At 41.2% G+C, this 26,791-nt stretch overlaps 2 protein-coding genes across 9 annotated transcripts in view; one reads left to right on the forward strand and one right to left on the reverse strand.

Annotated features, from left to right (window-relative positions):
* Positions 1-4,527, forward strand: part of CBR4 (carbonyl reductase 4) — a 46,491-nt gene extending 41,964 nt beyond the window's left edge. For 5 of the 6 annotated variants that reach the window (XM_056561030.1, XM_056561017.1, XM_056561048.1 and 2 more), the window contains one exon: positions 2,201-4,527. In XM_056561030.1, coding sequence (XP_056417005.1) covers positions 2,201-2,379 — 179 coding nt within the window. In that variant the 3' untranslated portion in view covers positions 2,380-4,527. The remainder of the gene's footprint in view (positions 1-2,200) is intronic. The other variant, XM_056561021.1, reaches the window with a different exon arrangement.
* Positions 4,528-10,233: 5,706 nt separating this feature from the next.
* PALLD (palladin, cytoskeletal associated protein) overlaps positions 10,234-26,791 on the reverse strand; it is a 236,780-nt gene continuing 220,222 nt past the window's right edge. For all 3 annotated transcript variants that reach the window (XM_056560987.1, XM_056560997.1, XM_056561007.1), the window contains 4 exons: positions 19,482-19,689; positions 15,164-15,329; positions 13,720-13,853; positions 10,234-12,319 (listed from right to left, as the gene is read on the reverse strand). In XM_056560987.1, coding sequence (XP_056416962.1) covers positions 12,156-12,319; positions 13,720-13,853; positions 15,164-15,329; positions 19,482-19,689 — 672 coding nt within the window. In that variant the 3' untranslated portion in view covers positions 10,234-12,155. The remainder of the gene's footprint in view (positions 12,320-13,719; positions 13,854-15,163; positions 15,330-19,481; positions 19,690-26,791) is intronic.

A 26,791-nucleotide genomic window follows, 5' to 3' on the forward strand; every position in this document is an offset into this window, starting at 1 on the left:
CGCAGGGGGCCCCAGCGGTCGGACCCCCCGCGATCTCAAACTAATCCCCTATCCTTAGTTTTTCACCACTGGACTATCCCTTTAAGGGGTTACGCATACTAATTTTGGTACATGTAGTTATAATTTTTTTTTAAAGTAGTAAAATAAAAAAAATAAAACCTACATGAATTGCGTATTGTTGTAATCATTTGGACCTACAGAATAAAGATAAAGTGTAATTTTTACCAATGCCTCGAAAAGTTTAAGAAAATAAATGGTGGGTGTTTTTTCAATTTCACTACACAAATAATTTTGCCTTACATTTTGTTATGAAATGATTGATGTCATTACAAGGTACAATTGGTGATGCAAAAAAAAAGCCCTTATATGGGTCTGTAACTGAAAAACTGAAAGCGTTTTGATTTTAGGAAGGGAAAAAGAAAAAAAAAGGAAAGTGCAAAAACGAAAATTGTCCGGGTACAATGGGCACGGTCCTTTAGGGGTTAAATAAAAATAAAATCTGAAATGCAGTTTGGTAGCAGTAAATCTAATGCCTAAATACGAACAGCCGTATATTTATTAGAAGACTAAAACTGCAATTGCCTGTTAGCTAAATGTTGGCAGGATTGGCGGACTACCTAATGTATTGGGGCATCCCACTGTCCCCTTTCAGCGAGAAGGAGGATTGACCATGATGGATTTCAGAAGTGTCTTCTCCTCCTTCATCCTATTGAGTACACATGTGCACTCAACTAAGCCTGCATGTTTATGGGGAGATAAAGTGAGATAGCTGTGTTTTTACACCTTTCTTCTATCTTAAAGGGAATCTGCCAGCAGCATCATCAACACTACCCTAAATATACAGGGTAATAGGTGCAAGCAATGCTGATTCCAATGCGTTTTACCTTCTAAAAATCTGTGCAGATTTTTATAAATAAACTACATTGGAATCAGCATCGCTTGCACCTATTACCCTTTATATTTAGGATAGTGTTGATGATGCTGCTGGCAGATTCCATTTAATGGTCTATTCACACATTCAGTATTCTGCACAGATTTGATGCACAGGATTTTCTCATGCAAATTTCAATGTAAACTGACTGAATCTGCGGTTACATATCCTGCATATCAAATCTGCACAGAATACTGTACATGTGAATAGACCCTAAAGGGGTACTCCGGTGGAATTATTATTTTTTTTTTTAAATCAACTGGTGCCAGAAAGTTAAACAGATTTGTAAATTACTTCTATTAAAAAATCATTACCCTTCCAGTACTTTTTAGCAGCTGTATACTACAGAGGAAATTCTTTTTTTAATTTTTTTACTTTTTTGTCTTGTTCACAGTTCTCTCTGCTGACACCTGATGCCCTGCCCAGAGCAGGAGAAAATCCCCATTGCAAACCTATGCTGCTCTGGGCAGTTCCTGACACGGACAGAGGTGTCAGCAGAGAGCACTGTGGACAAGACAAAAAAGAAATTAAAAAATAAAATAATTTCCTCTGTAGCATACAGCTGCTAAGTACTGGAAGGGTAAAGATTTTTTAATAGAAGTCATTTACAAATCTGTTTAACTTTCTGGCACCAGTTCATTTAATAAAAAAAAATGTTTTCCACCGGAATACCCCTTTAAGCCTGAAGTTTAATACTAAGGTTCTGTAGTAAAGACAGCTGCAGTCCATTAAAAATACAGGGGAAGATTTATCAAAACCTGTACAGAGGAAAAGATTGGCAACTCAGCAACTTTTACACTGGACAGGTTTTGATCAATCTCCCCCACAGTAAGTACCTTATTTATAGCAGTGGTGTCCAAACTGTGGCCCTCCAGCTGTTGCAAAACTGCAAGTCCCAACATGTCCGGACAGTCAATGGCTGCCCTATAGGTACAGCTTTCATTTGTTTTTTCTTGCAACTTTTGTATGACCAAAGAAAAATAATAAAGACATGGAGAGATTTATCAAAATCTGTCCAGAGGAAAAGATGCTGAGTTGCCCATAGCAACCAATTAGATTGCTTCCTTTATTTTTAAAATGGCCTCTGAAAAAAATGAAAGAAGCGATCGGATTTTCCTCTGGACAGGTTTTAATAAATCTCCCCCATAGCATATAAAAGCAGTTGCACAGAATGATGCTGTAAGTTTTCAGACGCATTGCTCATGGCAGGTTCTATAATTGTGGAATGATTATGATTATTCATTTGCTTGTTTCTTCAATCCCTCCTAGGGTTCATTCACACGGACATGACCTCAAGTTTAGAAGAGTCCACATTAAATCAGAATATTCCCCTGGGAAGATTTGGAGAGGCGGATGATGTCGCACAGGCTGTCACTTTCCTGCTTAGTTCCCCATACATTACTGGTCATGTATTAGTGGTGGATGGAGGGTTACAACTACAGATGTAAGCTGTTGTACTGTCTTTCCCAGGACCGATTCTAGAAGGGAATATGCTTTCCATCATACTGATGTATATACCCAGCTGGACATTACTAAATAGAAGTCCAGCTACTCTATAGAGCAGCCATTCCACTGGGGCATTCTAAATGTAACAAGCCACCTGTGCTATAGCAATGAGCATGATTTTGTACTATGCAGCACAGAGCTGCTTAGTATTTAGGGCTTGCTGCTTTTATTGGAACCTTCTCATGTCCTATACATGTTAGGCTGCGTTCACACGGCCGTCTAGACCCGTCCCGTAAAAAACGGACAATAACGGATGTTATCCATTTGGATCCGTTATTGTTCAGTTAATAAACAAAAAAAAGAAAAATTATTATTATTGTTCTGAGCATGCTCAAAAATAAAAACTGATCAAAAAACGGATGCAAACGGATGACATTAACCTCTTAAGGACCCATGATGTACCGGTACATCATGAGTCCGCTCCCGTTCTGCCACAGCATAGTGGGTCAGGCCCAGCACCTAGCAACGGCCGGGACCCATGGCTAATAGCGAGCAGCAATGATCGTAGTGCCGCGCGCTATTAACCCTTTAGACACGGCGTTCAAAGTTGATCGCCGCGTCTAAAGTGAAACTAAACTAATGCCTGTTAGCTCGGGGCTGTTCGGGATCGCCGCAGTGAATTCTCGGCATCCCGAACAGCTGTAGGACAGCAGAAGGGTCCCTTACCTGCCTCCTGGTGTCTGATCGCCGAATGACTGCTCAGTGCCTGAGATCCAGTCATGATCAGTCAAGCGGCAGAATCATTGATCAATGGTTTCCTATAAGAAACCAGTGATCAATGCAAAAGATCAGTGTGTGCAGTGTTATAGCACCCCATGGGAGCTATAACACTGCATAAAAGTGAATAAAGATCATTTAACCCCTTCCCTAATAAAAGTTTGCCCCCCTTTTCCCATTTAAAAAAAAAAAAAAAAACAGCGTAAATAAAATTAAACATATGTGGTATCGCTGCGTGCGGAAATGTCCGAATTATAAAAATATATCATTAATTTAACCGCACGGTCAATGGCGTGCGCGCAATTCCAAAGTCCAAAATAGCGTATTTTTGGTCACTTTTTATATAATGAAAAAATTATCAATAAGTCCGATCAATACAAAAATGGAACCGCTAAAACCTTGAGATCACGGCGAAAAAAATGAGCCCTCATACCCCCCGGTATGCCGAAAAATAAAGTTATAGGGGTAAGAAGATGACAATTTTAAACGTATACATTTTCCTGCATGTAGTTATGATTTTTTTCAGAAGTACGACAAAATCAAACCTATATAAGTAGGGTATCATTTTAATCGTATGGACCTACAGAATAAAGAGATGGTGTCATTTTTACCGAAAAATTTACTGTGTAGAAACAGAAGCCCCCAAAAAAACAAAATTGCGTTTTTTCTTACATTTTGTCGCACAATGATTTTTTTCAGTTTCACCATAGATTTTTGGGTAAAATGACTGATGTCATTACAAAGTAGAATTGGTGGCGCAAAAAATAAGCCATCATATGGCTTTTTAGGTGCAACATTTAAAGTTATGATTTTTTAAAGGTAAGGAGGAAAAAACAAAAGTGGAAAAACCACGGGTCCTTAAGGGGTTAAAGGCTCATCCGTTTTCCATAGACTTCAAATTTTAATTTATTGTATCCGGTTTTTTTTGTTTTTTTTTGACAGAAGAAAAAAAACTGCATGTGCTGTTTTTTCTGCCATAAAAAAAAAATTGGGGCAGACGGGTACAAACGGATGTAAACAGATTGTAAAAAAATCCCCTTGACATGAATGGGATTTTTTTTTTTTAAACCATTTTTAATCCATTTACAGCCTGCAAGAACGGATCCGAAAAGGGGATAAAAAAAAAAACGGGGACAGACGGCCGTGTGAACGCACCCTTACTAAATAGGTAAAACAATACAGTATGACAGGTGCAATATTACCGTGTTTTGTGCTGCTGCTTTTTCAATGCCAAAAGTGAAGAAGACCACAGGGAACTGTTGGACTAGGTTAAAAAAAACAAACCCTGACATGATGAAAATGACATGATGACGTGTATTATTTGTTGCACAGAAGAATACAAGTGACATCATGATGGGAGCAGTGGTATAAGATCACTTCATCTCTGCCCATTTATTTCTTTAATTACAGATGTAGGAAACAGCCATCTTTTCTTTACAGAGCTCTATACGAAGTGTAAATATGTGCGTCAGTATTTTCACACCTCACATTCTGTTACCTGGAAGAAGTAACTCATTCAGCATCTGGAGTTGTAAGGCTGCACACAGTTCTGAAGCTATCACCTTAGAGTAAGGTTTCCCAACCGTAGGCACTCCAGCTGTTGAAAAACTAGAACTCCTTTCCTGCCCTGATAGCTGCATGTCAGAACAGGATAGGCTTTGTAGTTTTGCAACTGCTGGTGAGCCACAGACTGTAGAGCAGTGTTTCCCAACCAGGGTGCCTCCAGCTGTTGCAAAACTACAACTCCCAGCATGCCCGGACAGCCTTTGGCTGTCCGGGCATGCTGGGAGTTGTAGTTTTGCAACAGCTGGAGGCACCCTGGTTGGGAAACACTGCTATGGAGTATCAGGGCTTTATATATGCAAGTAATAGTAGTGGATTTCACCGTCCTCTCTTCTTTTGCACATATAATGGTAACTTGCCAGCAATATTTCAGCTGGGTCATGTGATCACCACTCATCACTTATTCACCTATCAAAGCCCTCCTGGCATCTGGCACTTACCAACGCATTGACATGGCAGCTGAGTTCATACGGCTATTAGCTGCAGAATGATAAAACTCTCTTACTCACACAGCTTGTCTCTACTTTTTGCAGGTTCTCTAGTGTCGCCTGTGATATTCAACTTGACCCTGCTGTCAAGGAGACAGGCTGAAACTGCATCTTATAGGTATAAATTGGTACTCTACAGTGCATACAGTTTTATATTACCAATCTATCACTTGTGGCACTTAAAGGGGTACTCCGGTGGGAACTTTTTTTTTTTTTTTTTTTTTAATGAACTGGTGCCAGAAAGTTAAACAGATTTGTAAATTACTTCTATTAAAAAAAATCTTTTTCCTTCCAGTACTTATTAGCAGCTGTATGCTACAGAAGAAATTATTTGCTCTTTCTTTTGTCTTGTCCACAGTGCTCTCTGCTGACACCTCTGTCCATGTCAAGAACTGTCCAGAGCAGCATAGGTTTGCTATGAGGATTTTCTCCTGCTCTGGACAGTTCCTGATACGGGCATCAGGTGTCACCAGAGAGCAATGTGGACAAGACAAAAAGGAAATTCAAAAAGAAAAGAATTTCCTTAGTAGCATAAAGTTGCTAAAAAGTACTAGAAGGATAAAGCTTTTTTAATAGAAGTAATTTACAAATCTGTTTAACTTTCTGGCACCAGTTGATTAAAAAAAAAATATATATATATTATTTTTTTTTTTTCCACTGGTGTGCCCCTTTAAGATGGGATTCAGAATAAGTGCAGTGATGAGAATCAACCATCGTTTTCTGTAAAGCCAGTGTCGTCATTGGAAATGTAGGCTTCATTAGGAAAGCCAGAGGGGAAGAAGGGCACATTCTGCCAGGCAACCTATAAATATCACCTCATCTGAATAGCCTCCAAACCTCACTGCTCACACAAGGCTGTCATCAGGTAGCCCTGTGTGTCTGCTTATAAAAGAATACGGAGCATAATTCCCATTGCGCAGTGAATTTTGCACAATGTGAAATATGCTGCGTATACGCAATGTGTGACCCTGCCCTAATGCTGTAAGACCCACTTTATTATTTGGAACTCATTAGTAAATATTATCCGGTGGAAAACATTTTTTTTTTAGGTCTATTTAAGTCAACTGGTGCCAGAAAGTTAAAGAGATTTGTAAATGACTTCTATAAAAAAAAATCTAAATCCTTGCAATACTTATTAACGGCTGTATACTACAGAGGAAATTTTTTTCTTTTTGGATTTCTTTTCTGTCTGTCCACAGTGCTCACGACTGACACCTCTGTCCGTGTCAGGAACTGTCCAGAGCAGGAGCAAATCCCCATAGCAAACATATGCTGCTCTAGACTGTTCCTGGCATGGACAGAGATTTCAGCAGAGAGCACTGTGGTCAGACAGAAAAGAAATTCAAAAGGAAAATATACAGCAGCTGATAAGTACTGGAAGGGTTAAGATTTTTGAATAGAAGTCATTTACAAATCTGTTAAACTTTCTGGCCCCAGTTCATTTAAAAAAATGTTTTCCACTGGAGTACCCATTTAAGTAAGGAAGCTAGGCAGACATTTGACAGACTGTCTTGTTAATGCTTACTGAGCCATGGAGAGGTGTTGAGCTATGAGCTGTGTACGTTAGCTATAAGTGTAACTAAACTAGCTTAAAGGGGGTACTCCGGTGAAAAAAAAAAAAATTTATTTATTTTTTAATCAACTGGTGCCAGAAAGTTAAACAGATTTGTAAATTACTTCTATAAAAAAATCTTAATCCTTCCTGTACTTATTAGCTGCTGAATACTACAGTGGAAATTCTTTTCCGTTTGAAACACAGAGCTGTCTGCTGACATCATGAGCACAGTGCATCACAAGCACATCTCTGTCCATTTAGGAACTGTCCAGAGTAAAAGGAAATCCCCATAGCAAACATATGCTGTTCTGGGCAGTTCCTAAAATGGACAGAGATGTCAGCAGAGAGCACTGTGGTCATGATGTCAGCAGACAGCTCTGTGTTTCAAAAAGAAAAGAATTTACTGGCTCCGGAAAGTTAAACAGATTTGTAAATTACTTCTATTAAAAAATCTTAATCCTTCCAATAGTTATTAGCTTCTGAAGTTGAGTTGTTGTTTTCTGTCTAACTGCTCTCTGATGACTCACGTCCCGGGAGCTGTGCAGTTCCTATGGGGATATTCTCCCATCATGCACAGCTCCTGGGACGTGACATCATCATTGAGCAGTTAGACAGAAAACTTCAGAAGCTAATAACTATTGGAAGGATTAAGATTTTTTAATAGAAGTAATTTGCAAATCTGAATTCGGGTAGAAAACAGACATGGTGCACATCTAGAATCTTGTATAATGATCTGATTGCTTCTCAGCATAATATCAAAAACTAACAGGTAGTTAGTATACATTTTTGATCAAAAAGTACAAGCCCACTCGCCACGTCAAGGCCACCTATTTAGAGTGGGTCCCTAACGTCCCTAGCATAAAATGGTGTAGCACTGGGCAGCGACCACCACCGCCGCGACACCAGCGCCGACAGGGGGGAAACGACCCACTGGCAGAGCGGCCCCAATGCCACTCAAACCAGTCCATGGGCCGCACCCCCCCCCCCAGTCCCCCCCCAAAGAAATGGCGCCACGGCAGCAACAGACGCCGCACAGCACCACACCAAACCCTATATAAGTAGTAGTTAGCTACACATGGGCCATTTCTTTCCTAGCAGCCTCCCAGTCTGACTGGGAGAGCAAGGCAAGTGAGCTATTACACCTTGTTCACACTGGTGTGGTGCTGTGCGGCGTCCGTTGCTGCCGTGTCTGCGGGGGGTGGCGGGGGGGGGTGGCATTGGGGCCGCTCTGCCAGTGGGTCGTTCCCCCCCCCTGTGGGGACTGGTGTCGCGGCGGTGGTGGTCTCCGCCCGGTGCTGCGCCATTTTATGCTAGGGACGTTAGGGACCCACTCTAAATAGGTGGCCTTGACGTGGCGAGTGGGCTTGTACTTTTTGATCAAAAATGTATACTAACAACCTGTTAGTTTTTGATATTATGCTGAGAAGCAATTACATCATTATACAAGATTGTAGATGTGCACCATGTCTGTTTTTCTACCCGAATTCACACTTTCCGGAGCCAGTTGATATATATAAAAAAAGATTTTGCCTGGAATACCCCTTTAAGATTTTTTTTATAGAAGTAATTTACAAATCTGTTTAACTTTCTGGCACCAGTTGATAAAAAAAAAAATAAAAAAAGTTTTTCACCGGAATACCACTTTTAGTCTTGCCTTTTGTTGCTGGTAATGAGACAGAATAGTTAAATGATCAGTATGGAGTCACTGTATTACATCCAGGAAAGTGTGTACACTTAAATTTCCTGTGTAATTAAATATATAACCCTCAGTCAGTGACTAGGTCTCATGGAGCTTTTCTTGTGAATGTAAAACTGTCTTGGAAGAATAGCTACTGATGTCGACAACTAAAATACCACATTAGGAAAAAGTCTTCCCCCCCGGTATAATAATAGTAACAGGAGCTGCTGGCCGCTGTAATGTGCACCTGACGTTCTCAATCACATGCAAACTTAAGAGAATGTGTGCGAAAATAACCCCAAACGGATGGCGTGTTTTGAAGAAACAATCTTTATTTAAATCCTTGCATAGCAATTATGATAAAAACCTTACCCCACAAAAGTACATTTGTTCTTGTTATTAAACAGACATTGCTATAAACGTCAATAGTCTCAGCTCATAACATGGCCCATACACACCAATGGGGGCATATTCTATAAATACAGATACATGGTGGCGGCATAACAACACAAGTGATTCCTAAATAACAAATCACATTAATAAAGGTGTCTGGCAGGTGATAAAAAAAAAAAGATTTTTTTTTCGTAGAAAAATGTCAAGAAAGCCATTTTGCCCATATTGACAAAGCAGCGCCATCTTATTGGCATGTTCGGGCATTCCAGGAGGGTGGTGTACATGAGGATGTTTCCTTTTATATCCAGCCTCCTACTGGTGTATTGCAGAATTACACTTACTGATATCAGAAAATATTGTAAAAGGCATTTGTTAGTACTAGAAGTGCACACTTTGGAAGACATTGGGCATGTGTGGTATATATCATTACAGCACCAAAACTGAATTTTGCTGTCACACTACACATCTGAAAGGAAGAAAACAATAAAACCTACAGATCTGTATAAAAAAGCCACTACCACCCCTACAGCAATACATGTTGTGAGCTATATATGTGTGTAAGAAATAAAAAAAAAAAAAGATACATAAGGAGTATAGCTGAGATAAATAATGATATATGTGCTTCATACACAGTGTTACTTTCTTGCTTTCTCTCTTGGCCAAGTACTTTCGTACCATCAATATTAACAGCCATCGATTTTCTGGTGAGTTGAAGGCGACTTTACAACATATATTGCTAACAAATAACATCTGCAAACTCCCAGTAAATGGAAGTCTTATGTCATTGGGACTGATGTCTTAAAGGGATATTCCACTGCCCCAGCGTTCGGAACATTTAGTTCCGAAAGCTGGGTGCTGGCTGCAGGGTCGTGCCATCACAGCCACGCCACCTAAATGCAAGTCTATGGGAGGGGGCATACACCCCCTCCCATAGACTTGCATTGAGGGGGCGTGGTGTGAGGTCAAAAGGGATGTCACAACCCCGCCCGCACCCAGATTTCGGAACAAAATGTTTCGAATGCTGGGGCAGTGAAGTACCCCTTTAAAGGGGTATTTCGCCCCTGGCATCTTAATCCCCTATCCTTTGGATAAGATGTTAGATCGCCGCGGTCCCGCTGCTGGGGACCACGGGGATCGCCGCTGCGGCACCCCGCCATCATTACTGCACAGAGCGAGTTCGCTCTGTGCGTAATGACGGGCAATACAGGGGCCGGAGCAGCGTGACGTCATGGCCCCGCCCCTCATGACATCACGGCCCGTCCCCTTAATGCAAGTCTATGGCAGGGGGCGTGACGACCGCCACGCCCCCTTCCCATAGACTTGTATTGACGGGGGCGGGCCGTGACGTCACGAGTGGGCGGAGCCGTGACGTAACGATGCTCTGGCCCCTGTATTGCCCGTCATTACGTGCAGAGTTCTCGCTCTGCGCAGTAATGATAGCGGGGTGCCGCAGCGTCGATCCCTGGGGACCCCGGCGATCTAACATCTTATCCCCTATCCTTTTGGATAGGGGATAAGATGTCTAGGGGCGGAATACCCCTTTAAGGAATCTCGTGGATTTCCTCGTCTTTAGTCATTACCAGTTCTCACGGGGATGTTAATTACTGCCCAGCAGGAAATGCTTGCTCACAGCTTTTCTTCAATAGTAACATTGCCTTCGCCATGCCTGAAACGCAACATCCTTTCATCCCTATTGAGGCAGTCATACGAAAAATTCTGCTGAAAGCAGGCTGGCATGAAATCTAAATAATAGTCATGTTTTACGTAAGTATGCCTATCAAGCCTGATATGTGGAGCATGTCCTTATCTTGGCACAATCCAGAAAACAAAGGGCAGGCATTCAACAAGTGGTACGTCATATGAATTGGCAGTGCTGTATCAATACTGAGAGGTAGCTAACCAACAGATTGTTTGATGTGCTGCTTGTTTATTCTCTATTAAATAAGTGTAAACTTGTTGGGCGAGTTCTCCCAGCGCACTCCTGCTGCTGCTTTGACATTTAGTGAATTCTTCAAGGCCATATTGAGCCTTGTGTTGTCCACTACTACATGAACGGCCCTTCAAGTCTGTTCAGGATGGAAAAGGGTGGGCAGCTATTAAGCGGTGTGGTGCAGTGGCCCCTATACAGTGGTCATAACAGCTACTGTTGGGGTAAATGTTAGTGGGATCACTGACTGGTTTGGGCTTGTATAGTTATAACTTTCTTTATGGTAGACAATCTTGGTGATAAAATATAGCAATCCATCTATACGAAGTCTCGGAATACATCCCTCTGATCCATCCAGTTAGCTTTGGTTTGGAATCTTCTGAAATCCGAGGCTGTTTTAGAGGGACTCATCTTGCCTGTGCATATAAAACAGCATATAAAAACACTTGAACTTGTCATTTTCACCTTCACTAGTCCTTTACTACATACCATTCTAATGTTCTCCTTGCTGACACTGAATTTACCATGTACTTTATATATTAACTGGAATACAACAAGTCACTGCAGACCTTGTTTACTGAAGGTGACTTCTCTCCAGGACAACCCCACCATTCATAAATGTCATTCTTCTAGAGTGCATTGTCTTATAGGATTGCATACTTCATGTTTGTTTGTGTCTGTAAATGTAGTGGGCCACCCTGACAGTATCTGAACAATGTTCTTTTGGGTATTAGACTTTGCATCATATTAGTGAACCCGGTCATACAGTGAACTGCAGATGTTCTCGGCGACAAAACTGAGGGTGCAAAGAAGCATAGAAAGGGTGTGAAACTTTTTTTTCTTCCTTCTGCTCCAAGTCCATAGCCAGCTACGTCCACAGTCATCCCCGCTTGTCACACCTTTGTGAATCTCCTGGAGGTATTTACCTCCTGATGTCCAATGTTAGTTATTTATAGTAGTTACAATGGTATACAAAGAAGCAAGCTGTATTTTACACTCTTGAAGCAATATAGCATTTCACCTTGGCAGCCTTTTGCAATTGACAAACATACTGTGGGTGTTTGTGGCACTCCAACATAAAACATTGCACACTATTGTCCTACACCACTGTCTTCGCAGACATAAGGCACAAACAAGCAGAATAAACAAGAGATCCTTTCATATAGCAGAAGAGTGAGTGATACTTATGTGCATAAATACATAAGGTTTATCATCCCTGCTATCCTATGCTCAAGACTGCTTACATATATAGTTAATATGCAGTTTAACATGTCTCTATCAGGTTAGCTGATGGTGTGTCTGACTTGTTACATGATGTGAGACTGCTGCCAAGTGACAGCTGTAGCTCCCAATGACTTCCTCCGATGGCTGCTACAGAAAGTTCCCACATGTCCCATCTACAGGTCATCGCTCTCCACCAGTGCTGGCTGCAGATGCACTGGGTTTGCTTCTGGCATGAAAGCAGCTTTGATGTCCAGCCCTTGGTCAGAAAGTGCTGCGTATCGGCTAGTGGATGGACGTACTTTCCTCGTTTTGGGGGTGTGTGATTGTTGCCATTGAGCTATGGAGACAAATGGAGCTAGTGAGTCAAGCTGCACTTACAGCAAGTTTGTTCTAAAAAATTGCATAAAGGTTGTAACATGCCTAAAACACAACCTTAAGGTCCTTATGGATGTGTGCGAATATTGACAAAACAAGCCAATGATTGCCCCCTGTAAAAGGCATAGCGATCAGCTGATGTATGAGCAAATGCTGATCACATAGATTGCACATACTTATATATCATTGTGCGTCAGCAACACATCTCCCCATGTACACTAGATATGCTGCTGACAATAATGGAAGTGAATGGCTGCTCAGTGATCCAGCGATTCTTCACGTTTCTGTTCACTTCCAATGATTTGCTAAAGTCTCCTTTCAACAAGTGCCGATCAACTTGTGCAAAGTCGATATCACTTGTTGTGCAGCTGACTGCTGGTGTAAAATGACCCTTACTCACTGGGATTTCTGCCACTGCTTTGGGGTCCCCTACTGGCCCTGCTGTGATTACATGCTCATGTGATGCTGCAGCCATCACTGGCCTTAGCGGTGGCTCTGGGGATGACATTTTTTTTTTAAAGAAATTGGGTTGTTTTTCCTCCCATAGAATTATACAGTATAGGTGGAAAAACACCATATGTTTGCATTTTCTTTCCACAATTCTTTAATTAATAAAAATCCTTGAGTCACATGATGAAATAATCATGTGCCTTGTAAGGAAAACACAGGGTATAAAACCGCAAATAAAAAATATGCCTATACACACTTTTTTTTTTTTTTTTTTAATCGTGGAGAAAAGTGAGGGGGCAGTTTTTTGTGGTGTTTTTTCTAATAAAAAATAAATCTGTCTGTAGCCTAATGATGATAGTACAGGTCATTAGACTATTTTATTGTAGGTAGTTGAACTTCATTTACACTTTCCATAGTCTCAAATCATATTCCATTAATATTGTTTTAATGCTGTTTCATTTTAAAGGGAACCTGTCCCATTTAAAATTCAGTCCAATCTGCCAGCATCCTGTTGTAGAGCAGGAGGAGCTGAGCGGATTGAGATACAGTTTTGTGGAAAACGTTTCAGGATCACTTGTCATCTACTTACATAAATGCCTCTTCATTCTGGGCTTAGCTGTCATGTAGGCAGTCCTACTCTACTCAATGAGTGTTGCCTCCCTAATATGTGTAGTGGCATTGGTGCACTAATGCAGCCTCAGCTTCTATTAAAGTTAGTAGAAGCATTTCCCTGCAAATCCCCTTTCATTTTAGAGGCCCAAGTGAATTATAGTTTGTACAGTCTCTCTGTCTACATTCATTATTCTAGTATAGGGATCTTTATTGAGACAGTAGAGAAAACAAATTTGCTGAAAATTACATTCTGGTAAATGTTAAACATCATTAGCTCAGATAGTATGGCATGAAACTTACTGTGCACATCAAGCCTGGCAGTACAAGATACAATGCCAGCCTCGTTCTTTGCTGATACAGTGTACCATCCAGCATCCTCTTTAGTGGTACCTTGAATTAGTAGGCAGAGGTAACCATAGTTATCTTGATGCATGCTGGAAAAAGAAAAACTTTTAATCAATTCCCTATAGGTGAAAATGATGTTTCTACAGACAAGCCTGCATTAAGGAGGCACGTTACATTACAAAGAGAAAGGGAAGATCATTTACCGCTCACCCAGCAATCACACACCTTCTGTGCGCGGATCCACCAGTCCCGCCTCCGGCTTCAATAGTAGACAAAACGAAAATTATGTCCAGCACCAGGATGTGGATAAAAACGGGTTTCTTTATTTAATGAAGACAGCTACATACATGGAATCTCTGACGCGTTTCACGCTTTCGCGCTTAGTCAGTCACTGACTAAGCGTGAAATGCGTCAGATTCCATGTATGTAGCTGTCTTCATTAAATAAAGAAACCCGTTTTTATCCACATCCTGGTGCTGGACATAATTTTCGTCACGTTACATTACAGTAAAGTGTTTTACTTCTTTAACCTAGTAACTGAGTAAAGGGGTACTCTGGAGGGAAAAGTGTTTTCAAATTGGCTGGTGCTAGAAATAGATTTGTAAATTACTTTTATTTAAAAATCTTAATCCTTCCAGTACTTATCAGCCGCTGTATGCTCCAGCGAAAGTTGAGTTATTCTTTTCAGTCCAACCACAGTGCTCTCTGCTGACACCTCTGTCCATGTCAGGAACTGTTCAGAGTAGGAGCAAATCCTCATAGCAAACCTCTCCTGCCCTGGACAGTTCCTGATACAAGAGTGCTTCCTGCTGACACCTCTGTCTGTCAGACTGAAAAGAACTACACAACTTCCTCTGTAGCATACTGCAGCTGATAAGTACTGGAAGTATTAAGATTTTTAAATAGAAGTAATTTACTAATCTGTTTTATTTTCTGGCACCTCTTTAATTAGCATTGCCCTTTAAAAGGGAAATCCTACACAGATAATATTTCAGAAACTAATTTGTCTTGATGCTATGACTGAACAGGACCCATATAATGGGGATTATTATACCGCACTTTATTCAACCATGCACCACAAAGCATGAAAGCATGCTTTGCTAACAAGAAACGTGTCTATTACAATTAATTTATTAGGACCGATTTAAATCTGGCAAATCTGTTGCAGTCATTTATGTGACTGAATAAAGTTGTTTCTGTAACGTACCTGGAAAATTGCAAGTCCCCTTTAAATAAATGGAGCAGTCTCAGAAATTTCTTGAAAAAATTTGTTGTAGGTGAATATACCCTAATAAATATTATTATAGGTGTATGAACCCTTATGTGAATATACCCTTGTTGAAGATGAGAAGTTGTCATTTTTGTTCTAACAGCAGTTTAGTACAGTAGTAATAACAACCTGACTCGGTCGGTGTTGTACGTCAGGGAATCATTTTCTTTCTTCCAGAATATTTGTGGTGGGGGCATTCCAGAGACTCGGCACTCTAGTCTCACCGGGTATCCTTCTGCAACACCTGTGTTTTGAAGTTTTTCTAGGAACACTGGTGGTTTGTGGGCATCTCGTGCTGTTGGAGGCAGAAAAGAGACTGTTATCAATCCAAATACCCACCTATATCAATACAGTCATGGCTGTAATTGTTGGCATCCTTAAATGTTTCTAGAAAATGAAGTATTTCTCACAGAAAAGGATTGCAGTAATACATGTTTTGCTATACACATGTTTATTCCCTTTGTGTGTAAACCAAAAAAGGGAGGAAAAAAAGGACATAATGTCACACCAAACTCCAAAAATGGTCTGGACAAAATTATTAACTTAATATTTGGTTGCACACCCTTTGGAAAAAACAACTGAAATCAGTCGCTTCCTATAACCATCAATAAGCTTCTTACACCTTTCAGCCGGAATGTTGGACCATTCTTCCTTTGCAAACTGCTCCAGGTCTCTCTTATTGGAAGGGTGCCTTTTCCCAACAGCAATTTTAAGATTTCTCCACAGGGGTTCAATGGGATTTAGATCTGGACTGCTGGCCACTTCAGAACTCTTCAGCGCTTTGTTCCCATCCATTTCTTGGTGCTTTTTGACATATGTTTGGGGTCATTGTCCTGCTGGAAGACCCAAGATCTTGGACACAAACCCAGCTTTCCTACACTGGGCTGTACAGTGTGACCCAAAATCCGTTGGTAATCCTCAGATTTCATGATGCCTTGCACACATTCAAGGCACCCAGTGCCAGAGGGAGCAAAACAACCCCAAAACATAATTGAACCTCCACCATATTTTACTGTAGGTACTGTGTTCTTTTCTATGTAGGCCTCATTCAGTTTTTGGTAAACAGTAGATTGATGTGCTTTACCAAAAAGCTCTATCTTGGTCTCATCTGTCCACAAGACATTTTAAGGATTTTGGCTTCCTCCAGTTCATTTTGACAAAATGTAGTCTTGCTTTTTTTATGTCTGTGTCAGCAGTGGGGTCCTCCTGGGTTTCCTGCCATAGCATTTCATTTAAATGTCGACGGATAGTTGACACTGATGCTCCCTGAGCCTGCAGGACAACCTGAATATCTTTGGAACTTGTTTGAGGCTGCTTACCCACCAACTGGACTATTCTGCGTTGACACCTTTCATCAGTTTTTCTCTTCTGTCTACACACAGGGAGATTATCTACAGTGCCATGGGTTGCAAACTTCTTGATAATGTTGCGCACTGTGGACAAAGGCAAATCTAGATCTCTGGAGATGGACTTGTAACCTTGAGATTGTTGATATTTTTCCACAATTTTGGTTCTCAAGTCCTCAGACAGTTCTCTTCTCCTCTTTCTGTTGTCCAAGCTTAGATCCAATGCAAAGACTAAGTGAACGTCTCTCCTTTTTATCTGCTTTCATGCGTGATTTTTATGTTACCCACACCTGTTACATGCCCCAGGTGAGTTTACCATGCTTGAAACTATCTTGTTTTTCCACAATTTTGAAAGGGTGGAAATAATTTTGTCCAGCTCATTTTTGGAGTGTGGTGTGATATTATGTCCAATTTGATTTTTTTTTTCCTCCCTTTTTTTGGTTTAGTTCCAATACACACAAAGGGAATAAACATGTGTATAGCAAAACATATGTGTTACTGCAATCCTTTTCTGTGAGAAATACTTCATTTTATAGAAAAATTTCAGGGGTGCCAACATTTACGGCCATAACTGTACATATATCTAGCTGATCCCTCGGTAAAACCTACTTTGATGGATCTGCTCAACAGGTTCACAAAAGTAAACATTTAAAGGTATTTGTATATAAACTCTCTTTTTTTTCAGTCTCCTAGAAACCTAATGTCAAACAATATGTTGCTAAATGAGTCCAAAAAAAAAAAGTACAGACAAAAGTGGTTTGAACTGAGTATAGCTCAGTTATCTTTTATTGTAAATATTTTAGAATTTTCATCTGATCTTAAACAATAGGCCATGGCACATGTTTGTTTTCATCAACTAACAGACATGGCGACCATACAAGCTAAGATTGGTGCATGAGCTAAATAGACTCACCTGCACTAGTTACACATCCAGAATGTTAATAGGATAGCTGCCCCTGTCCCTGCTCTTCACATGGTACACTAAAAATGCTGTGTGTTTAGGATTATAATACAGCTCAAACACATAGATGGTTTCTATGAATGCTTGTCCTAAACGTGCCCTGCCCTGGGTGCTCTGGTGGAAAACAAATGTTTTCAAACAACTGGTGCCAGAAAGTTATACAGATTTGTACATTACATCTATTTAAAAACCTTAAACCTTCCAGTACTTATCAGCTGCTGTATGCTCCAGAGAAAGTTGTGTAGTTCTTTCCAGTTTGATCACAATGCTCTCTGCTGACACCTCTGTCAATGTCAGGAACTGTCCAGAGTAGGATCAAATCCCCATAGCAAACCTCTCCTGCTCTGGACAGTTCCTGATACAAACAGAGGTGTCAGCAGAAAGAACTGTGGTCAGACTGGAAAGAACAACACAACATCGTCTGGAGCTTACAGCAGCTGATAAGTACTGGAAGGATAAAAATTTCTTTCTGGCTTTAGTTGATTTAAAACATTTTTTCCCCATTAGTGTATCCCTTTTATGGCTTTGCATCTTCACGTTTCCCATTCAATGTAAACAAAAAAGTATACGGCGCATATACAATTTTTAAGAAAGCCATGCTTCTCTATTTCCTCCCTCAAAACAAACATAGGTGTAAAGAAGGGGAAATGTATGCACAAATTTTACTAGTTAACGTCTATTGGTATGTCAACTGATACATTTAAGGTGGTTTTTGCTTATAAACATTAAAGAGTACCTGTTACCAAACTAAACTTTTCATATATTGTTCCTTATGTTATTATAAGACACTTTGCTATTTACTTGCTGTTAAAATTCTCAACCTTTATATGTTTTTAATGTGATTGAAAAAAACGACCACTAGGTGGCTCGGTTCCCTGACGCAAGTCAAACAGTTAGTTTGGTCTCCACTTGGACTTGCAGAAGTCCAAACTCAGAGGCACAGCTCTCACAGGCTTCAGTGACGTCTCGCCTGCTGGGGAACGCCCACTTTCTCCTGCCGGGAGCTCACACAATGTGAGCAAGGGGAAAGGTATGATACAGAGCTTTTTAAAGCTCAGAACATTTTTTTTTAAGGGCAGGAGGGATGTTAGGAGTAGTTAGGGAATATAACTTGAGTTAGTTTAGAAAATATGGTTTGATGACAGGTACTCTTTAACGTTTGGCAGAAGAACAAATTGTGATGTGAACAGCCCCCAAGCCCCAGTTCATGTGAAGAAAGTAGGCCTGGATCTAGCCTGCCTTGGGAAAGTTTAGATGGCAGATTATTATGAATACTATTTATCCTAGGAGTAGGCAGCTTTCTCTATACATTGTGTTCTAATTCCAATGGACTCCATTTCACACAATGCAGAATAATTCTCCAAAGTCGATTAAGCCTTACAGTGCTATGCAATATGGTTGATTAGCAAAAGGGTTAAATAATCTGTGATTAGATTCAGTACATTGAAAATACTGAACCTTGCAAAGAAACATTCTAAACACATGGAGGCTCTGCCAAGGACTACTACAAACAGATGACAAGTAGACGGAGTGCAATACTTTCCAGCTTGTATATAGAGTTTGCATAGCCAAAAAAGGTCTTGAGGTGTCGCTCTGCACCAGGAGTGCACTACAGAGAACTCGGTCTTCCTAGGTCTTACTGCATTTTTCACGTAACCAAGAGTCATAAACCAAAGGCACTAAAATAGCTGTGAATTCTAATGTGCATGCCAAAAAAACTAAAGGGGAGTCCCCAATCTCCGAGATAGAAAACAGCCCTGCTCTAGGCCTTGATCTCTATGGTTACAATATGATCACATGAGTCTAATGGAAACCTGCCATTCACAGAATGACTCTATATGTGTGAATTTATCCCTGGAATGGTCCTGGGTAATGAGGCCATTTCCGCTTCTCAAGCTTATATACACATAAAGGCTTTTTACCTATGTACACTGTAATATAAATTGGTGCAAATTTATTTGGCAGAAAACTATAAAAGTCTAACATTTTGTTATATCTGGTATCAGATAGAAGAAAGTGAGCAATACCTGATGCCAAAGATAATATGCCAAGCTTTACTGACCATTAGAAATACCAACTGGGACACCTCTTTTACTTTGAGACAGAATTGCTAACAAGGTCAAATATAAGAGTTACTTACCAGCAACTATCAGCTCCAGGGTGAAGGAATTCTGTCCAGCACGGTTAGAGGCCACACACGTATATATCCCTGCATCTCTCGTGGTCACTGGCTCAATGATCAGGGAGTGCACACCATTCTCACGCACCAACATTTTGTGAGAGTTGTCTGGACGGACAGGTCTTCCATTCAATTGCCAACTCAGGTCAGGAGTAGGTAGGCCACTCACCTGTGTTTTATACAGAAGACATGTAATATTACTAAATGAACATTGATCTATGAAAGTTTTATGTACAATAAGCATCAAAATAATAGAATAGTTATGTAAACGATATACCATAATATAAAATATAATACAAAGCTGATGTTTTAGTTCAGCTTATGCTGTTCACACTGCAAAGTTAGCTTAAAGGGGTACTCCACTGGCCAGCGTTTGGAACGAAATGTTCCGAGCGCAATGTTCGTGCTGCGAGGGTCGGCCATGCCCCCTGTAACATCATGACCAAACCACCTCAATTCAAGTCTATGGGAGGGGGCGTGCCGGCATTGAGAGGACATCGCCGTGATGTCATGAGGGGGCGTGGCTAACCTTTGCAGCGCGAAAACAGTGTACAGAACATTTAGTTCCACACTGGCCAGTGGAGTACCCCTTTAAAGGTCTCTCTATCTATATATATATATATATATATATATATATCTATATATATATATATGCTTGAAAAAGACCGTTGCACTTTATCGATGGGTGAATGAATACCACTTTTTATCTTGGAACGCTGGAGTGCCGCTTTTTGCCCCATTTTTGGTTTTCTGGATCTGGATGGCGTGTCATCAAGGCTTTGGCTGGCTGAGCACCCACTTTTTTACTATTTGGCTGATACACTTTTTCCACATACACTGTGCCACTCTGTGACTTCTTTGGACAAATGTATATATATCTTACAGACAATGATATTATCACTGTTCAGCCTATATTATGTAAATGGAGCTTCATATACATACACTATGGTTTATTTTTATAGTTACTCTGAAACGCTCAGGACAGACAGGTATAAACATACCTCACAACATGATTGGCTGAGTGAAGTGCATGAGGTCAACATCTGATTGTTGCCATGTGTTACAGATTTAGTCACAGATCCATCATTCGTTACCAGATGTACATCAAGTGCCTCCCATGTATACCTGTCTGACATTTGTATGATTTAAGGGGGAACTTAATTCATTTATAACTGTCGCATATAGAGAGAGTTCAATTGGAAACTGCTACTCTATAAATCTCATGTACAATACAAAGAATTGACATGGGACCTCCGGTATTTAAGCCTCTACATTGCTAATGCCAAAGCTTTTTATTTTTCCAACAACTTAGTCTGAATTTACATAACTTTTTGGCTGTACCGCTATGCCTAAGAATACTGGCAAAAGATATGCCAATGTATACCATGGAGCACCCCTGTGGGGACTAAGGGACTAAACAGTAGTAGTGACTGTGTTTAGTCTGCTCATGCTTTTTGTTGTGCAGTTCAAAAGTAAGGTAAACTACACTGTTTACCAGTGATGTACAGCCCAGACATGGTGTAAACCCAACCATAGCTGTGTGCAAACTTGTTTAGTTTTTTTGCAGGAAGAGTTGTATTTGGACGTATCATGTTCATCATGATGTTCACACAGGCAGATGATATGCATATTTTCCACTGTGGATTTTGCTACCATTTAGTTGGTCAGCAGGATATCTGCAATAATGGCAGATTTGCTGGTATTCCCCTAACTCATTCAAGCCAATGGTCGGCAAATACGCAGCAGAAAATCTGCAGCAAAATACACGTGTCAACATACGCTAAGGGTCTGTTCATATGGGCGGATTTTGATCCAGATTTTCTGCTGGTAGGTGAATTATAAAAAAAAAAAAAATAAAAAATAAAAAAAGGCAGCTGAAAATAAGATGCAAAATATGGCCATGTGAACTAACCTATAGGATGTTTTTTAAAGACAAAGTTTGTAAGGCTGGATTTTATATATATATATATATATATATATATATATATATATATATATTATTTTTAAATCAACTGGTGCCAGAAAGTTAAACAGATTTGTAAATTACCTCTATTTAAAAATCTTAACCCTTCCAGTACTTATCAGCTGCTGTATACTGCAGAGGAAGTTCTTTTCTTTTTTAAATTCTTTTGTCTGACCACAGTGCTCTTTGCTGACACCTCTGTCCGTGTCAGAAACTGTCCAGAGCAGGAGCAAAACCACATAGCAAACCTATCATGCTCTGGACAGTTCCTGACATGGACAGAGGTGTCAGCAGAGAGCACTGTGGTCAGACAGAAAATAAATTAAAAAATAAAAATAACTTCCTGTGGAGCATACAGCAGCTGATAAGTACTGTAAGGATTACGATTTTTAAATAGAAGTAATTTACAAATCTGTTTAACTTTCTTGCACAAGTTAATTTAAAAACAATTGTTTTCCACCGGAGAATCCCTTTAAAGGGGTAGTCCAGTGGTGAAAAACTTATCCCCTATCCTAAGGATAGGGGATAAGTTTGAGATCGCGGGGGGTCCGACCGCTGGGGCCCCCTGCGATCTCTCTGTACGGGGCCCCGGCTCTCCGCCGAGATAGCGGGTGTCGACCCCCGCACGAGGCGGCGGCCGACACGCCCCCTCAATACATCTCTATGGCAGAGCCGGAGATTGCCGAAGGCAGCGCTTCGGCTCTGCCATAGAGTTGTATTGAGGGGGCGTGTCGGCTGCCGCCTCGTGCGGAGGTCGACACGCCCCCTTCCCGCGGGCTGTCGGGGCTCCGTACAGGAGATCGCAGGGGGCCCCAGCGGTCAGACCCCCCGCGATCTGCAACTTATCCCCTATCCTTAGGATAGGGGATAAGTTGCTCACCACTGAATCACCACTGGACTACTCCTTTAATGACTTTTTATTCTTTTAATGGGAGGTAGAATGAAAAAAGACAATTCTTCCATTGGCTAGGATTAATAATGTGTTAATTTCAATTATTGTGTCCGTTTTTTCTATGGTGCTTGAACATATACTGCTCAAAAAAAATAAAGGGAGCATTAAGATAACAAATCCTAGATCTGAATGAATGAACTAATCGTATGAAATACTTTCCTCTTTACATAGTTGAATGTGCTGACTACAAAATCACACAAAAATTATCAATGGAAATCAAATTTATCAACACATGGAGATCTGGATATGGAGTCACACTCAAAATCAAAGTGGAAAACCACACTACAGGCTGATCCAACTTTGCTGTAGTGTCCTTAAAACAAGTCAAAATGAGGCTCAGTAGTGTGTGTGGCCTCCACATGCCCGTATGACCTTCCTACAACTCCTGGGCATGCTCCTGATGAGGTGGTGGATGGTCTCCTGAGGGATGTCCTCCCAGAACTGGACTAAAGCATACGTCAGTGGTGCAACGTGGCGTTGATGGATGGAGTGAGACATGATGTCCCAGATATGCTCAATCGGACTCAGGTCTGGGGAACGGGCGGGCCAGTCCATAGCATCAATGCCTTCCTCTTGCAGTAAAAGCTGACATACTCAGCCACATGTGGTCTAGCATTGTCTTGCATTAGGAGGAACCCAGGGCCAACCGCACCAGCATATGGTCTCACAAGGGGTCTGAGGATCTCATCTCGGTACCTAATTGCAGTCAGACTACCTCTGGCAAGCACATGGAAGGCTGTGCGGCCCCTCAAAGAAATGCCACCCCATACCATTACTGACCCACCGCCAAACCGTTCATGCTGGAGGATATTGCAGGCAGCAGAACGTTCTCCACGGCATCTCCAGTCTGTCACATGCTCAGTGTGAACCTGTTTTTATCTGTGAAGAGCACAGGGCGCCAGTGGCGAATTTGCCAATCTTGGTGTTCTCTGGCAAATACCAAATGTCCTGCACAGTGTTGGGCTGTAAGCACAACCCCCAGCTGTGGACATCGGCCCTCATGCCACCCTCATGGAGTCTGTTTCTGACCGTTTGAGTGGACACATGCACATTTGTGGCCTGCTGGAGGTCATTTTGCAGGGCTCTGGCAGTGCTCCTTGCACAAAGGCAGAGGTTGCGGTCTTGCTGATGGGTTGTTGCCCTCCTACGGCCTTCTCCACGTCTCCTGATATACTGGCCTGTCTCCTGGTAGCGCTTTCATGCACTGGACACTACACTGACAGACACTGCATACCTTCTTGCCACAGCTCGCATTGATTTGCCATCCTGGATGAGCTGCACTACCTGAGCCACTTGTGTGGGTTGTAGACTCTTTCTCATGCTACCACTAGAATGAAAGCACTGCCAGCATTCAAAAGTGACCAAAACATCAGCCAGGAAGCATAGGAACTCAGAAGTGGTCTGTGGTCACCACCTGCAGAAGCACTCCTTTATTGGGGGTGTCTTGCTAATTGCCTATAATTTCCACCTGTTGTCTGTTCCATTTGCACAACAGCATGTGAAATTGATTGTCAATCAGTGTTGCTTCCTGAGTGGACAGTGGGATTTCACAGAAGTGTCATTGACTTGGAGTTACATTGTGTTGTTTAAGTGTTCCCTTAATTATTTTGAGCAGTGTATTTAAAAGTTTCTCTCATATCCCCTCTGTCTCATCTTTCTTCTATGGCAGTGGTTTCTACCTATTGTCTTCTGTGTGAAGGTTAGCTTGCAAATGTTTATGGTTCCTTTGGACATGGTATGTGGATTCCCACAGAGAACACACACTGAGCAGCAGCATCATTTCTACAGAAGAATAGTTATCTTTGGAGTTACATTAAGTTGTTTGTGTTCCCTTTTTTCTGAGCAGTGTACCGGTATAATCCTCTGATTGCTTATATAAAACTCTGTAATACTTTTGTGCTACAATCTTGTACAGCGGTCCCTCAAGTTACAATATTAATTGGTTCCAGGACGACCATTGTATGTTGAAACCATTGTATGTTGAGACAATAACTCTATGGAAACCTGGTAATTGGTTCTAAAGGCACCAAAATGTCATCCAAAAATAGGAAAAAGTGAGGATTAAAGAAAAATAAGTAGATAACTAATACAGATAAAGCAAGTCCTTCCATATAAAAGTAAGAAAGATCTGCTGGGAGCTGTAATCACTGTCTATGTCAGTGTTTCCCAAGCAGGGTGACTCCAGTTGTGGCAAAACTACAACTCCCAGCATGCCCGGACAGCCAAAGGCTGTCCGGGCATGCTGGGAGTTGTAGTTTTGCAACAGCTGTGGGCACCCTGCTTGGGAAACACTGGTCTATGTAGAGGACAGTAGCTTCTTCGGGGTCCTGTACAGTACACAGTGTCCTAAAAAAGTAACATGGAGTCGCCCTCACCTGGTGTCCAAAGGAGCAGGTAGCCCTGGTACAGGTAAAGAGTACAGAACATGTAATACCTCCCTGTACTGTAGGGGGCGCTTGCAGACATCAGTCAGTGCATACGCTTCAGTAATACAGGTGTTTTACCAGTGAATGTCTATTCTGATTGGTCAGTTCTTTCAGCCATTGGCACATTTCACAGATCTGGACTGTCTGTACCATTGTATGTTGATCCTGGTTTCAACTTACAATGGTCCAGAAAAGACCATTGTATGTTGAAACTATTGTATGTTGAGGCCATTGTAAGTTGAGGGATCACTGTGCTACATCTGTGAGTGTTTAGCTACCATAAATGAATTAAGACTATTCACATTAGAATATTGAATGTAGTCTGATCTGCTTTTGGTCAATTGTAAAATCTATTATACTCAATCAGAATTTATTTCTATTTCATAGAAATAAAAACATTAAGGGATGGGATCTTAGACCATATGAGAAAATAGGTGACTCGTATACCAAAACGAAGCAGGACCGAGGGACTTCTACATGTCACGGTGACACCGTCACTCGACCACAATTAGCTTCCCCCTCGGCTCCTATGAGATTAGTTTGTATTATCTGTGTGTTGGAGCCGCACTAGCATTTCACAGCTCTTCTATACTTTCTCTACTGTCCTAGCTGAAAGTACATGTTGCCTGTAATGCTGACTGAAGATGAAGTTTAGCTCAGAACTCACTGTACAGATTTAAGCAGCTTTAAGTGACAAAAGGCAACACCAGCTAATTTGTCTTCAGCGCAGTCTAGATCTAATACCTGATCTGTGGCTGTGAGTATCACAAGCTTCTCTCAAGTTTCCTTTCCCATGGGAAGGTTTCACGAGGCAGGAAGAGATGTGGAACAATTCTCTCTTTGAAGCATTACCTCATTAAACATGTGCCATTAATCTCTAAATTGCATTCCCCTGATGCTTAACTTCTCTAAAGTCCTCCTATGTAGTATAAACGGCTCTCATCTCATGACATTTCATGACATTTGCAATTTGCAGTTGATACTGGTTTAACTTGTAGATAAGCGATGGTCACCTAATGTACATATGTGGCTTATAAAAAGCAATAGTCAACTACTGCACGTCAGGTGCATACTGATATGAGGCTCCGATATGGTAAAAAAAAAAAAAACGATTGATAGTCACCTACTTGGGTCCCCTGCAGTGCCCATTCCAGCTCCTTCTGGTCCCCCCGATTTTACCTGCTTCGGCGATGAGTCGTGTCAACAGGACCTGCCTGCTCAGCCAGTCACAGGCCGCACAGGTGTCCTGCTTCAGTCACTGATTGGTCGAGCGAGCAGGTCCTGCTAAAGACGGCTTGTCTCGAAAGCAAAAAGAAGTGGTGAAGAGGGGGGACCCGGATAGGTTACTATCAGTTATTTTACATCTTTACCAGATCCCTAGCATAGCATTAAAAATACTGACAAATCCCTTTAATGAATGCTCTGAAGGTATTATATGGTCTTATGTGGTCACACGACTTGTGCTGCTCAGGGGAAGATGCTGTAGAGGCAGAGACTGCTGCCTACTTGAATCCCGAGCCTGCATCAGGTTAAGTGAGAAGGTGACACCTTCGGCCTACCTGATTGATGAAGCAGAATTAGTTGCTAAAATAGATTACAATTGGAGAAATTACTTTCTGGCCCTGGGGCCCCATGGAGCCTAGGTGGTAGCCCAGCTTGTCCTTTTACTCTGGCTATTCTCTCTGAAAATTGACTATAATGGGGTCCATCGGGACCCGTTATTGGCCATTATGACCTGTCAAAAAAAAAAAAAAGGAGTTTGATGCCCATATTTGATGGGGCATACCAGCAGTGGGAAAGGGGCCTTAGATTGTACTTTACAGTGTCTAAGAAGAATACGGTTTTATTAAATATGTGTCTATTTTGAGGTTGGCTTCTCCCAAAACCAGATATCATTGTCAAGTTTTAAGAAACAAAAGTTTTTACAGAA

Source organism: Hyla sarda, chromosome 1, assembly GCF_029499605.1.
Source record: "Hyla sarda isolate aHylSar1 chromosome 1, aHylSar1.hap1, whole genome shotgun sequence".
Taxonomy (NCBI): domain Eukaryota; kingdom Metazoa; phylum Chordata; class Amphibia; order Anura; family Hylidae; genus Hyla; species Hyla sarda.